General features: G+C 35.9%; 1 protein-coding gene across 5 annotated transcripts in view; it reads left to right on the plus strand.

Moving 5' to 3' along the window:
• Window positions 1-15,355, plus strand: part of FRYL (FRY like transcription coactivator) — a 262,703-nt gene that overhangs the window by 133,766 nt on the left and 113,582 nt on the right. For all 5 annotated transcript variants that reach the window (XM_080646343.1, XM_080646344.1, XM_080646340.1 and 2 more), the window contains 4 exons: window positions 8,352-8,431; window positions 8,801-8,881; window positions 11,497-11,665; window positions 11,940-12,032. In XM_080646343.1, the coding sequence (XP_080502469.1) occupies window positions 8,352-8,431; window positions 8,801-8,881; window positions 11,497-11,665; window positions 11,940-12,032 (423 nt within the window). The remainder of the gene's footprint in view (window positions 1-8,351; window positions 8,432-8,800; window positions 8,882-11,496; window positions 11,666-11,939; window positions 12,033-15,355) is intronic.

A 15,355-nucleotide genomic window follows, 5' to 3' on the forward strand; every position in this document is an offset into this window, starting at 1 on the left:
ACTCAGAATATGAGAAAGGGAAATACAGTGGCTCTGGCAGCTAATCTTTGCTTTTGGTTATGTCACTATATTCTTTCAACCTATTGTTCCCTTTTCACTTACCCATGTCTCTCTTTTACCATTATCCCCATACTTTCATTCAAATGCACCCATCAAAGGGTAAAATACATCACTAAGAATATAGATACACTGTATTTAAGATCTTATAGAGGTGGGTTTTTTTTTTCTTTCCTAGTAAATAGCATCTTTTTAGCTTCTTAAAAAACAGAAAATGAAGTAAAAATCAATACAACTTTCTGAAATCTCATGACAAACTAACCCAATTTTCTTCACTGTCAAACTGATGTAGGGCTTAATAGATCCAGAGAACAATCAATGTACTAGATCTTGGATTTAATAAGACTTTTACTTTGTCCCACATAAAATACACGTATTAAAATGTGATTTAGACAGTCCCGGGAACATTGAAGTATTGCTACATGGGTGGTTCGGTCTTAAGGAGGAGTAAATATTGGAAATTATTTGTTTCTTGAGTAATCTGTCATGTCTTCAGTGATAATCACACATATTTAGAACTCTTCATAATGCATGAAGACTCTGTGTCCTTCGCATCAGCTGGTCATTGTAATGAGTTCCGGGAGATAGTCATGGCAGGTGTTTTTTTCCCAGCAGTGTCATTTACTTGCTGTGTAACTTGGCAAGTTATTACCCACAAACTCCTTCTCCTCTTTAAAGGAGGGATGATATTTACCGTTTTTTTGTTTTTTTTTAGAATCATGAGAATTAAATACAATAATTTCTGGGACATTGAAAGTGCCCAATAAATGTTATCTGCTATTTTCATTTTATAGGTGAAGAAATGTTCTTAGTTGTAGTGACTTACTGAAGATTATAAACCCAGTTCACTTTTTTACTCCAAATTTTCTCCCTTTAATAATAAAAATAAATTGTTGGTAAAATCGGAGATGTGAAATTAGGTGAATAACCAGCACCTTGTAGAATTAAAGTTTTAATCATAACAAGTTAGATGAAGAATTAAGTTAGCTAAATGTGATGAAATTAGTGTGATTCAATTCACTGTGGGAACAAAATGAACTCAAGATATAGATAAGTAATTACATTTTTCTAAAAGAGTCAGAGGAATAATTTTGGGGTCAGGGCTGACTACAAATGTTACTGTGTTAGTACAGGGGCTTTCAAATCCACAATGAAAGTATGATTAAACAGCAATATAGCATTTAGCAAGTTTGAAGCAATTTTCTTTTTTATGTTGAATTTTAGTCAGATGTATTTATTCATTGAAACAAACAAGAAGATTGGGAAACCAGGTTTGTGAGTCATTTCAAGTTCCTGGCTTAGTTTTATCAGTGCTATTGAGAATTATCAGAAGGTGGAGTAGTCCTTCAGTATTTTCAGATTTCACAGTACCATTTTAGGTGTTGATAAGCAGCTCTAGAGGTTATGGGGTCATTCGTAATTTTGCAGAAGCATGAATTTATTCTCCTTTATGTTGAGAGCTGGTCTCTTAGTTAATGAATGAGTCTCATTGATGCCCCAGCATACATATCTTAACCTAGTTTTGTTGTTTTTCACTTTCCTCATGTGGTAAGAACATTAAATTTTGGGAGGTGGTGGTGGGGATGGCCTTGGAATAAAACTTGGGTATTCTGTAGGATGTATGCTTCTTGAATGCTCAAGTAGAATTAGAGCTGCTTCTAAAGTCATGCAAATGAAAAGGTTTGAAAAGTTCTTGACATTAAAGATGGGAATATTATTCATTTGGGGTGGGTTTTTTTGTGGTTTTTTTTTACTATTGAAAATAAGGGGAGAAATAGGTAGTTCAGAAATTTATGTGCAGTCTGATAATGTTCATTCTTCATGTAAAATTTTTAGTGATTGTGCTCCCCACCAAATTAAAGATATATTTCTTCTCTCACTTCTGTTTCTCTTCTAATATGAAAAAAAACTAGCAGTTTTCCTCTTATTTTTTTTTCACTTATTAAAAGCATTTTTTTGTATATCAAACTGGGCCCACAGTATATTCTAAAGAAGTACACACCAACTTCAGAACTTCAGTTCCCTCACCTGTAAAATAGGGGACAGATATCCACCTTGTAAGGCGATTGTAGTAAATATTATAAACAATCTAACCTGGCACAAAGACGCATACAAAGGATTGATGGTGGCAGTAGTAGGGCAGTAATAAAGAACATGCAATGTGGCTAAGTCGTGTCCCCAGCTGCCATTGTTAGACTTAGCACATCACTGGAGCAAATAAAGACTGTTCAGGAGGAATTACAGGTTTAAGTCCCCTTGTGTTTTGTATCTCTGGCTGAGAGCACACCACACACCACTGTGAAGAAATCAGTGTATAAAACCGTAACAGTGCAGTGAGTGGGGCACAAAAGTTAAGTCATGTAAAAGGCAGTGTTGCATTATTGCACGGTCAGGGAAATGTCTTGGGCCAGCCTGTTGATTAGTGCTGTCGATTCTGGAGTAAGTTCTGAGAGTCAGGCACTTGATCCAAACATAGCCCGTCACCTAGTGGTAATGTCTGCTCTGTCCTCATTGCCCGTGGGGCCATCCCAGGACTGACTGGGGCTCCACAGAGGACCACAGCCGTGAGCCCTGTAACTTCTTTTGTTAGCCATTCCAGGGAAGACGAGGCTGGAGAACACATCTGTCTCCCTGCTTCCCTGATAGGCTCTGGTTTCTTGCCATTTTTTTCCCCTACTAGGCCTTGTCCTCAATATCTACTAGTAGTTCCTTCGTCTCCCCTACATTCCCAGGAGGTAAGAATTTTGGCCTGGTCCCTTTTAGAGAAGGTTGGGAAAGGTGAGAGGACAAGAATCAGTCTCCAGTTGTGATACACCAGATTTTGCATTCTCTCAGGGCTAGTAAGTATAGGGTTCTACTCTGTTATCTGCAATTTACAGGTGAGGGAGTGGAAACCTCTGTGAGAATACATAACTAGTGAAAGAGAAATCTTGGTTTGATTAGACCAGTGGTCGGCAAACCGCGGCTCGCGAGCCACATGCGGCTCTTTGGCCCCTTGAGTGTGGCTCTTCCACAAAATAGCACGGCCTGGGCAAGTCTATTTTGAAGAAGTGGCGTTAGAAGAAGTTTAAGTTTAAAAAATTTGGCTCTCAAAAGAAATTTCAATCGTTGTACTGTTGATATTTGGCTCTGTTGACTAATGAGTTTGCCGACCACTGGATTAGACTAACCCAGTGGTCGGCAAACTCATTAGTCAACAGAGCCAAATATCAACAGTACGATTGAAATTAGCCGCAGTTTGCCGACCACTGGACTAACCCAATATCCATGGTCTTTCTCTGCTTTTATCATTCCAATGAAGAAAATGTTTTTATTTATTGTTTAATGGTTGGGTTATAGTTTATCTGTAATAAACTGAACAGCTTAGTGTGGATTTGAGGGAGCACTTTGGGGATACTGTTTTTTAGTTCTTAATCTGAGATAGATTGTGTGGTCCTAAAAAGGGGTTCTCAGGGTACCAAGTTATTGATTGTTATACTTTCATAATGCTTTCCTATTAAAGGTTGAAAAGCTTCTTATAACCAGTCAATCATAGAATCCTAGTTAAGTATCTGTAATGCTAGAGAAGTCCTGGGGTTAACACTTCAGTTTACCTATGTGGGCCCAAGGTCAATAAGACTGTTCTTCCAAAGGCTCTGAGTCCTTGAAGTTTGTCATGCAGAATAAATTCAGTTTTTGCTCCATTGTTAACATGGGACTTAAATATCTCAGCTTCCACGAAGCAATGAATGAAAAGTTCATGTCTTTCCTGTATCATCAGGTTACTTTATTTATTTATTTATTTATTTATTTATTTATTGTTGATAGTATTACATATGTCTCCTTTTTCCCCATCAACCCCTCCCCACCCACTCCCACTCCCCAGGCCATCAGGTTACTTTTAAAAGGTTCTCTGAGACCTAGGAAGGTAGAGTTTGGATTTCAGCTGCTCCCTCCCTTAATCCCTATGTGATTTTGGGATAGGGCAGTATGAGCATCTCCCTCATCATGCATTTTCTTCCTGTTGGATTCCAGGTACAGGCCCTTGGGACAGTCGCAGTTTTTAGGAAATGAGACAAATGCATTTTCTCAACCTCCTCTGGTCCACAATAAGCACTGAGCCACTTATCCACGACGAGGGTCTAGGATAGCCGTCCATCCGGGAGTGAAGGTTCACCAGGAGCCTTTGAAAGCCGTGTCCATTACCATGCCTCCCTCTGCTTGGGACAGCAGTTTAGAAGTTGTGTCAGTGTTCTCAATGTTAGAATTTAGTCACCTGCTCATTGAGATGAATAAAGGGAAGTGAATACGTGTTAGAATTCTTGTCCCTTATTACTGTTTGTGTGATTACTTTTATCTAATGTCTCTCTCATATTTATTAGTTTAGAATTAGTTCCTGGTCATTATTCAGGACCAAGTTTAATCCCCTCCGAATAGACTCCTGGTTTACCTGTGTAAGGAATGCATTGTCTTCATTTTAAATAGTTCTCTTTCAAGCCCTCAAGAAGCATTTTGACCATCTCTGAGTAATTAGAATTCTTTACTATTTTTTTCCCCAGTCTAGTTTTTTGCTTTCTTGGTTATATTTAATATTCAATTACAATTTCATCCTATTGCTGAGGTGTTCTGGAATCTGTTAAAAATTTTCAGCAAATGAAGTGTAGAATTCCTATGTGTTTTGTTTTAATTGGACCCAGGCCCACAGAATTGGATAAATTGTAATCCTGGTTAAAGACACACTGTTGTCATTGCTCTCTGCATGGCTGTTCATGTTTGTTTGTTTACAACATAACGGTCCCTCTGAGAACTAGACTGTTATCTACAATGTAAAGCCTAATTATATGACTCTCTCCTAGTTCACTCCTTGGCTATTCCCTTTTCAGTAACTGATTTTTATGTTAATATTAGAGGCCCGGTGCACAAATTTCGTGCACTGGTTGGGGGGGGGGGGGGGCGTCCCTCAGCCTGGCCTGCACCCTTTCCAGTCTGGGACTCCTTGGGGGATGTCTGACTGCCGGTTTAGGCCCGATCCTGCGCTGGCAGTCAGACATCCCTCTTGCAATTCGGGACCGCTGGCTCCTAACCGCTCACCTGCCTGCCTGCCTCATCGCCCCTAACCACTCTACTTGCCTGCCTGATTGTCCCTAACCTCTCTGCCTGATCACCCCTAACCACCTCTGCCTGCCAGCCTGATTGCCCCTAACTGTTCCCCTGCTGGCCTGATCGCCCCTAACCACCTCTGCCTGCTAGCCTGATCGCCCCTAACTGTTCCCCTGCTGGCCTGATCGCCCCTAACCACCTCTGTCTGCCGGCCTGATTGCCCTAACTGCTCCCCTGCCAGCCTGATCACCCCTAACTACCCTCCCCTGCCAGCCCGGTTGCCCCTAACTGCCCTCCCCTGCCGGCCCGGTTGCCCCTAATTGTCCTCCCCTGCCATCCTGGTCGCCCCTAACTGCTCTCCCCTGCCGGTCTGATCACCCCTAACTGCCTCTGCCTCGGCCGCCGCCACCATGGTTTGGTCTGGAAGGACATCCGGATGGATGTCCAGAGGATGTCTGGTTAATTAGCATATTACCCTTTTATTAGTATAGATATTTCCTTAACTTTAAAAAATGTTTTGATACATGTTTGGATAATATATTAAAGTTTTATTGTTTTTGGACTTTCTAAAAAATTATATCATTGTTTATTGTCTTCTGGGACTTTTTTCCCCACTCAACATTATGTTACTAAGATTCATCCATGAAGTGTATAGTTATACATCATTGTTGCCCCCCCCCCCTTTTTTTTTTTTTTTGAAAATTGAAGGGTTCTTTTTATTAAACATTTGGTCCCGAAAGAATCTTTGTAGAGTCCACTCTTCTCAACCTTTTCTCACCACATTATGATTATGTTTTCAATTCTGTAATCTAACAGAGACTCCAATATTATGGTGTCCAGCCCACCAATCATGATCTAGAAAAGAAATGTCATCATCAACCATTGACCTCAGTTCCTTTTTGTAAAAATTCACTAAGCACTTCAATAGTGCTTACTAGGTAACAAACACCTTGCCAAGTGCTTTATGAATAGCAACTCATTGAATTCATTTAATCTTCATAGCAAACCTACAATGTTGGCAGTACTATTGGTCTCATTGTAGTACTCTATGAGGTCATGTATTGGTTCCCTGATGTTGTAGTAATAAATTATTACAAATTTGGTGGCTAAGAAAACAGAAATTTATTCTCTCATGGTTCTGGAGGCCAGAGTCTGAAATCAAGGTGTTGGCAAGGCCTCTCCAGCCAGAGGCTCTCATCATTGTTTTCTTAAACATGTAATTGCTAGTGTGATGAGGCACCATCCTCTGAGGTTTAGTACCTGGGGCCCTACAAATTCAGCTGATAAGTGGCAGATTAACAGGAGAAAAGGCCTTCATAGAAAAGAAGTCAAGAGTCAAAGAAGGGTTAGACTTGAAAAATTACTTTATCAAAAAGCAAAATACATTGTGGAGAAGTGACAGGACAAAGGAAAAGGGTTTGGCTGTTGGGGTGGTGAGTTGTGGGAAGGTAAATATATGGGGGAAACCAATGGTAGATAAGGGCTAGTTAGTAAGGTTTGTTTGTGCAGACCCTTCTCAGTGCCAACTTTCTGTTTCCAGTGGTAATGGTTCTTCTACTCTCCTTGGTATTGGAAAGGGGAAGGGACTGCTTTTAACCAGGGAGAGGGAGAATAGAGGGCTTTTCCTGCATCTGCTCAGCATGATACAATTTTTTGAGTTGCCTTCAGCTCAAAATAATCCTTATGCCAACCTGCCCTATTTCGTAGTGGCAAACATTGATCCTCTTCAGTAGATTGCACGCTGCGTAAATAATTGATTTAAACTTCCACCGGCAATGTACATGAAACCTCATTGATTTACATTATCTCTACTATTTGGCTTTGTCAGACTCAATATTTTTCCCCATCGAATAGGTATAAAATGATACCTTGTGCATTTTCCCCCTCCTATTACTAATGAAATCAAGCATCTCTTCATATGATTGTTCTCTTAGGACCAAGTATAACAGAGGACAAAAACACTAAGTTGTAAAACTGCTGAAAGTCTTTAAAGAGATGGAAAGATATTCCATGTAAATGTGTAAGAATACAGTTATCTCCAAATTGATCGAAAGGTTCATTGCAATTCCAATAATCTTATAGTTATTGTGGAAATTGAAAAGATGACTGTAAATTGAATGTGGAAGAACAATAGGCCAGGCATGGTCAAAGTATCTCTGAAAAAGATGGAGGGTGAGGCTTGTAGTACAGTACATCCAAACTTATGAAATAAGTAAGCTCCAATAATAAGACAGCTTGATTTTAGCACAGACACATTAAATTGATAGAGAGCTCAGAAACAGAGCCACACATGAATAGAACTAGAGTCTGTCCGTGGTGACTTGTATAATCTTTGACCCAGCTTTTTTTGAACTCTTTCCCGTGGAACTATACAAATCTATAACGTTGAATGCACAAGATGTTTATTGTAAAACATATATATTGACTATAGAAATGCTGGGCTGAAATGTTCATTAATAGAGAGCTCATTAAATAAATTACATATACTGAATATTTTATGGCTGTTAAAAAATACAAGGAGGAACTTCTAAGTACTGACATGGAAAGATGCATTGTTCTGTTAAGTAAAAATGTGTGTGTGTGTGTGTGTTAGTAGAAAAAGCGTGGAAGGCTATATACCAAGTTTTTAATAGTGTTTATATTTGGGAGAAGGGGCAGAGATTTTAAATATTTTATTTGTTTTACAGATTAGGAACTAACATGTAGTTTTTAAAAAACTAAACAAAACACATTTAAATGACAAATTTCTAATATTAATAAAGCCATAAATACTAGTAGGTTAAAATTGTTGGAAAAGTTGTTGTCCTTCTTGAATACTGTTATGATAGGAAATCAGGCTATCTGAAGTGTGGTGCTGGCTCCATCAAAGGTTGCTGATCTATAGGTGTTGCAGAGTTACACACGGGAAATGTGTTTGTAACTTTCTGACAGTAACAATTGTAGTAACAACAATAGCTTTCCCCCACCATAGTCCATTGTTCAATGATTTGTGATTTTGAAGCTAATAATCGTAAGTTTACAGTTTGTGAAATTAGATATTCAACTAAATTAGAGAAAAAAATAATATTTTTAGGAAAAAGGAAGATTGACAGATTAGTAATAGATCATATCATGAAAATTAAAATTGACTGTTGATTTAATTTGTTGAAATAAGACCACACAGAAAAGACTTCTAACCTATTTAGCTCTTACTGACTTGATCTTTTTTGTGCTAGATCCCTGTTCATCCTGTGCCTGATCCCTTAGTTCATGAAGTTCTAAACTTGGCTTTCAAGCACTTTAAACATAAGGAAGGGTAAGTAAAATACTAACTCGGGATTGTTGCTTTTCTATGTGGGTTTATAATGCTTAAACATACTTTGAATGCCCATCGATCATTTGTTTTTAGCATTCAAAGCAATTATTTTTTTTGAATCCACACTACATACATATAGAAATGATGTTTGTAAAAATAATTCTAAAAACCGATTGGATTTATAAAAATTAGAAGGCAAAATGTCACGGCAAATTAAAATCTAGAGATAGGAAAAAAATTGTGTGGATTTTATTATCCTATAAGTGAATTTTCAGAAAAAAATTCTACAATAATAAGAAATTTTTAGATTTACTCAGAGTTTGTAGAAAAAATTTAATAAATAATACATTTGTTCTCGTGTTATTTCAGGTATTCGGGAACCAACACTGGGAATGTGCATATTATTGCAGATTTATATGCAGAGGTGATAGGGGTTCTTACCCAATCAAAGTAAGTTTCACTGATTTCGATTTGCTTTTTGTTTTGGAATGCTTCATTACTAAGATAGTAGAAACTGACAGTTTTAAACCTACTGTATTTTTATAGAATTCAGTTTCACCTTTTATTACTAAGCTGCTCTGTTCCTCAGAGGATTTTTAAGTAGCACCCATACTTGAATTTCACAACGTGTTTTCATTTTAGTTTTTTCCCCCATAAATATTTGAATTCAGGAAGTCAGAAATTGCCAGGAATAGTCAGGACATTACCTTATTTCCTACTTTTAACAATTCTATAAGGAGCATTTTTTTTTTAAATCTTCCCTTTAGAACTCTTTACAGAGCTAATAATTACTTTTAATACTTTGCAGTTGCGTGCTTTTATTTCTAAGATATGCAATCTCTTCATTCTAATCACCTTATTTGTTTTAATACTAAACAGAATTTTGAATAGGTAAAAGGGATACCTAAAAGGAAAGGTAAAAGATACCAGATTATTTTATGAAAAGTGTTATTTGTCAGGAGTTACACTCATCGAGCTGTCTTGAGCCATCATTATAGTAAACACTAAAAAGCTGTTTGTCTTTAGTATTTTGTTTTCTCTAAGTAAAAAATATCAATTCAGATTTTTGTGGATATCATTTAAAGAGTCTTTGGTTCTGAAATCATTATATAAAAACTTTGCTAAATTCTCAGAAGGCAAGTATTGTTAATATTTAATAGTTTAGATTTTAATATTAAGTAATGTATTTCATTTGGCATATTTTTTATCCTTTGTAACACATCAGGCACCCTTGCATAACCAATGCTATAGAACTTAGAACATAGTTTGAGTGTTTTATGTGATTTGGACATAGACAATATCTTAATATGTCACCTATATTTAATCAGTAATGAATCCCTGTCTCAGGAATTATAGGCACAAAAACATGGACACAAGCAATGGTGTGTTTATTTTATGGCATAGTAGTTATGATTTTTAAATACTTATCTAAATGAATTTCTGTCAGGAATACAGGTTAGAAATTCTAAGTAATACATTAGCAAGTTGGATCCAGGAGAACTTGCATCACCGCTAAGTTAATTCTAGGATGGTAAAGATTATAAATCCAAATGGCCAGTGAAATGGTGCTTACCCTCATCGGCACATAGAGCAGTGGTGAGGTGTTTCCACCCACACACATGATGAGCATGGAAGAAAGGGTGCATGGAGCCACAGTAGGGGTTAGGCGGTCGTACTAACAGTTGAGTGGGGGGACCAGTAGGGCGAGAAAGGGAGGGGAGAAAGGAAAGGGCTGGAGGTGTATTAAAATCTTGCCTATGCATTTCCTTTGATAGTAGCGATTAACAATTATTGTGAGAAATTTAATTTTAAAAAACCCCAACCCTTGGATTCTCATCTTATTACAATGGTAAGGTATTTATTCACTTTCTATATATTTTTTATAAAACGTAAAAGAATATTTGAATGGAAAATGGTATTGTATTCTCCAAGAGTCAAATAGAAATAGATGCTATACTTTCTATCATGTGTCCATATTTCATTAATATATGTGTGTGTGTGTGTGTGTGTGTGTGTATATATATTTTTTTTTTTTTCCTTACTGTAGTCAGTGACCATTGGAAAAGTATACTTCATTTTGCATTTCAATTTTCAGGAACTGGTTTCCCCCAAGCACTCAACTGGAAAGTATTAAGAGTAATTATTAGCTCTGTAAAGAGTTCTAAAGAGAAGATTTAAAAAAATGCTTCTTATAGAATTGTTAAAAGTAGGAAATAAGGTAATGTCATGACTATTCCTGGCAATTTCTGGCTTCCTGAATTCAGATATTTATGGGGAAAAAACCTAAAATGAAAACACGTTGTGAAATTCAAGTATGGGTGCTACTTAAAAATCCTCTGAGGAACAGAGCAGCTTAGGAATAAAAAGTGAAACTAAATTCTATGAAAATAGAATTAATAGTAAAATCTTTGGTTGTTTTCTAATATATGGAGGAGGAAAATGAAGTATCATTGATTAATAAGCTACTAGATATCTTTTTCCAGTGTAAGCAAAGAAAAATTTGGTAACCTTAACAATTGTGGCCATGTGACATCACGATGATGCTCAGATTTTGAACGTGTTTTGATTCTTTAGCTCATGCAGATTGTGAGCCCTGTGTCCTCCCACTCTTGTTCAGTTTTTCTGTGTTGTAGTGAGATAGGAGTTTTAAGTGACAGTTTATAGTCACAATCAGTTGGTTTACCTCTGAATGAATTTGTAATCTCCAGTACACTCTCCTTACAACTCAAATAGCAGACTTTATAAGAAGGAGCCTTAAAAATTGGCTCTCTGATATTTACGGGGAAGTTTTATGGGTGAGTTATTTGATCTTATTTTTATTATGGTTATTAATTAGTAAATGGTCATGGTGCTATATCCATGATGATAGAGGAATTAAAAAATCCAGTTATTCCTCTTTAAGAAACTTCTGATGTTAAAATAAATGAACAGGAAATTTAGAATAACAAAAATTTTTGTCTTCCTATGTATGCTTTTCCGGTAATTTTGATGAGGGCAGAGAAAGGAGATGATGTAGGAAATTAATGTTTTTAACAAATGAAATTATGTTTCTGTGTGTATTAAAGGTTTCAGGCTGTGAGGAAGAAGTTTATGACAGAATTAAAAGAACTGCGACTGAAGGAACAAAGTCCACATGTGGTTCAGAGTGTCATCAGCTTAATAATGGGAATGAAATTTTTCCGAGTGAAAATGTATCCTGTAGAAGATTTTGAAGCATCATTTCAGTTTATGCAGGTGATATGCTTCGTCAGTTGCAGAGATTTAGCCTAACAATGACTTTTCTTGATCTTCATGACTTTTAAAAAATGTAGATAAATTAATGACATCGTTATTAATTTTTACTCCAGTTGAATTGTCACAAGTATAAATCAATTTTCTTTTTAAATTTAACTATGTTTTGACCATAGCTTTTTGGTATAATTGCAGAATGTTTACAAAGTTATTTTGATATTAAGAATTCTTTAATCTTTCTCTTTTGTTAACCTAATGTGTTCCCCCCACCCCCCAGGAATGTGCTCAGTATTTCTTAGAAGTAAAAGATAAAGATATAAAACATGCACTTGCCGGTTTATTTGTGGAGATTCTTATCCCTGTAGCTGCTGTAAGTATATTTTTTATTTTTATATTATATCTTAAAAGTACCTTTTTACTAAAGAAGTTGCTACATGAAATATTCTTACTTTCTGGCAACCTAATAGACAGTGAGGCGGAAATTTGGAATATAACACGGGTTTAGGGAAAAGGATTATTAGACACAGAGCAGAAGAGTATCCATCAGTCTTGTAATTAAAAGAACGAGCCCTCGAGATCCAGAGACTCTTAGGAGTGCAGAGCATTTGCAACCTAGCAGTAGTGTGGCCTCAAGGCCTCAGTATAGCACACTGCATTTCATCATGACCCTTTGCTCCTTACAAAATCAGAGCCATTTTAATAGCCTCTGAAGAATTTAAAAGAGTGGGGATTAAAAAGGTATACATCCTGGAATTTACCAGACTGTCTTGATTTTATAAGTTCTGTTCTGTAGATTGCTGTGACATTCATCATACCTATCAGAATTTGTACTCTGAATTGTTTAGAGAATAATGATTGCAGGAACTTCTAGCGAAGCACATTTATAGAAACTTTTCTTGGTGTAAATGTAGAGTGTTATTCAAAACTAATTTTGCAGTTACTGGTAATGAAATATCAATAGTAATGAAATTTATAGCATACTATAAATAGATTTTTTTGTGTTCTGGTCTCCATCCCTGCCCCACTCAGTTTTTTGGTGTGGTGTGTAATATTCCATTCATTTTCAATGTACTGCATATTGTTGTATAATTGATTTTTATATATACACAAATATTTTATTTTTAAAAGATTTATGAAGGTAAAATTGACATACAATAAACCACACACATTTAAAGTGTACAATTTGACATATATATACACATATGGTTATCCTATATAATGGTTATCCTATCATATATGTGTGTATATATGTATATGTATGTACCTGTGAAACTGTCCCCACACTCAAGATGACGTACATATCTATCACACTCTTCAAAGTTTTCTGGTGTTCCTTTTTAATCCCCACTTTAACTCACCCCACTTGTTCTCAAGCAACCAGTGATCTTTCAGTTTCTGTACATTAGTTTTGGATTTCCTAGGATTTTATATTAATGCAATCTCATAGTACAAACTCTTCTTTTTCTGACTTCTTTCAGTCTGCATAATTATTTTGCAGTCCAAGTATGTTGTAGAATATATCAGCAGGTTATTTCCTTTTCATTGTTGAGCAGTATTTCATTGTATGGCTATACCACAGTTTGGTTATGTGTTTACCTGTTTTTGGACCTTTGGGTGGTTTCCAGTTTTTAGCTGCCACAAGTAAAGCTGCTGTGAATATTCTTATACAAGTCTTTGTATGAACATTTGCTTTTATTTTCTTTGACAAAATGTCTCTTGTAATCTTTTTTTCACATTTTTATATTGGATTGTTTTCTGATTCAGTTTTGAGTCACTTAATCAATTAAAAAATGCTGGGATTTGAATTCGGATTTCTTTATATTAATAAATGGTAGGACAGACATCTTAATATTGATTCTTGTGATTCATGAGCATAGCATCTTTCTTCTTTGACTTAGGTCTTTATTTTCTCTCAACATTGTTTTGTAATTTTCAGTGTATAGATCTTGAGTATATTTTGTTAAATTTATCCTAGGCATTTCTTATTTTTATGCTACAGTAAATGCCATTGTTTTAAGATTTCATTTTCCAGGTGTTCAAAATACTTTTCAGTGTGTATATTTTATTTCATTTTTGCCTTATTGCACTGGCTAGCACTTTTCAGTACAATGATTAAAAAAAAAAAAAATGAGAGCAGACCTCCTTACCTCTTTTCACATTTTAGGGCTAAAGTCGCCAGTCTTACCAATAGGTATGATGTGACTTGTAGGTTTTTCATAGATGCCTTTTATCATATTGCGGAAATTTATTTCCATTTCTAGTTTATGAAGAGTTGGTTATTTTTCAGAAGGAATAAATGTTGGATATTGTTAAATGTCCCCCATCCCTGTCTGTTGAAATAATCAGATGGTTTTTCTTTTTTGTTTGATAATATATTGAATTATATTAATTGCAGAATCAACATTACATTTTTGGGGTGAAACTCTTGATCATGATATGATTTTTTTATATTGTTAGATTTTATTTGATAAGATTTTTTATTGAGAATTTTTGCACCTATCTGTGTTCCTCGGGCTCGTGGTCTGTGGTTTTCTGTTTTGGTTTTAGTATCATGGTGATTTATGTAGGAAGAGCTTGTGTAGAATTGGCTCTCAGTCGTTCTTTGGAGTTGGATAGAATATATCAATAAATCCTCTTGGTCTGGAATTTTCCTTGAGGGAGCCTTTTTAACTACCAAATGATTTTCTTCAAAAGACAGGTTTTCTCAGACTACTTTTTCTTGAGTGAGCTTTCAGATCTTTCTAAGGTGTTTATTCATTTCTAAGGGAATTATCAAATTTATTGGTATCAGGTTGGTCAGCCTTATACTATACTAGAAGCTCAGGGCGTGAAATCGTGTGGCCCCACCCACCGCCCTCCTGCACAGGTCTTTGGTCGTTACGGCGTTAGGGCCACTGGGTTTTTATAATATAGATACTGTATACTTTATACTATTGTATCTTTAGTGACCACTTTCATTCCAAATATTGCTAAGTTTGACTTTCCTTCTTATTTCCTGGTCTCTCTGGCTAGTAGTTTATTAATTTTTTTGATCCTCTCAGAGAACTAGTTTTTGGCTTTATTGATGTTCTCTATTTTTCAGTTTCTATTTCATTGATTTCTGCTTGGATTTTATTATTTCCTTTCTTCTACTTTGGTTTTCATTTGCACTTTTTGTTTGTTTGTTTGTTTTTTGTTTCTTAAGGTGGAAGCTGAGATCCTGCAGATCTTCCCTTTTTTTTCCTAATTTAAGCATTTAACGCTATATATTTCCCTCTAAGTAGTTCTAAAGTGGCAAATCACAAATTTTGATATCTTGTGTTTTCATTTTCATAAATGTCGAAATACTTTTTAATAATACCCTTTATGAAATCCATAGATAATTTAGAGGCATATTATTTTATTTCTGAACATTTGGGGATTTTTTGAGAGATCTTTAAGTTATTCATTTTTAATGTGTGGTTAGAGAACATACTCTGCATGGCATGAATCCCATGCAATGCATTGACATTTGTTTTGGGGCCAGAGTATCATCTATCTTGATGAAGGTTCCATGTGCACTTGCAAAGACTGTACATACTGCTGTCGTTGGAGGGCAGTGTTCTGTAAATATTAATTAGGTCCAAGATGGTTGATAGTATTATTTTCTATGATAACCTTGCTGATGTCCTACCTACTACCTCTAGCAATTATTGAGTGAGGAGTACTGAAGTC

The sequence above is a fragment of the Plecotus auritus genome (assembly GCF_963455305.1).
Source record: "Plecotus auritus genome assembly, chromosome: 1".
Taxonomy (NCBI): Eukaryota; Metazoa; Chordata; class Mammalia; order Chiroptera; family Vespertilionidae; genus Plecotus; species Plecotus auritus.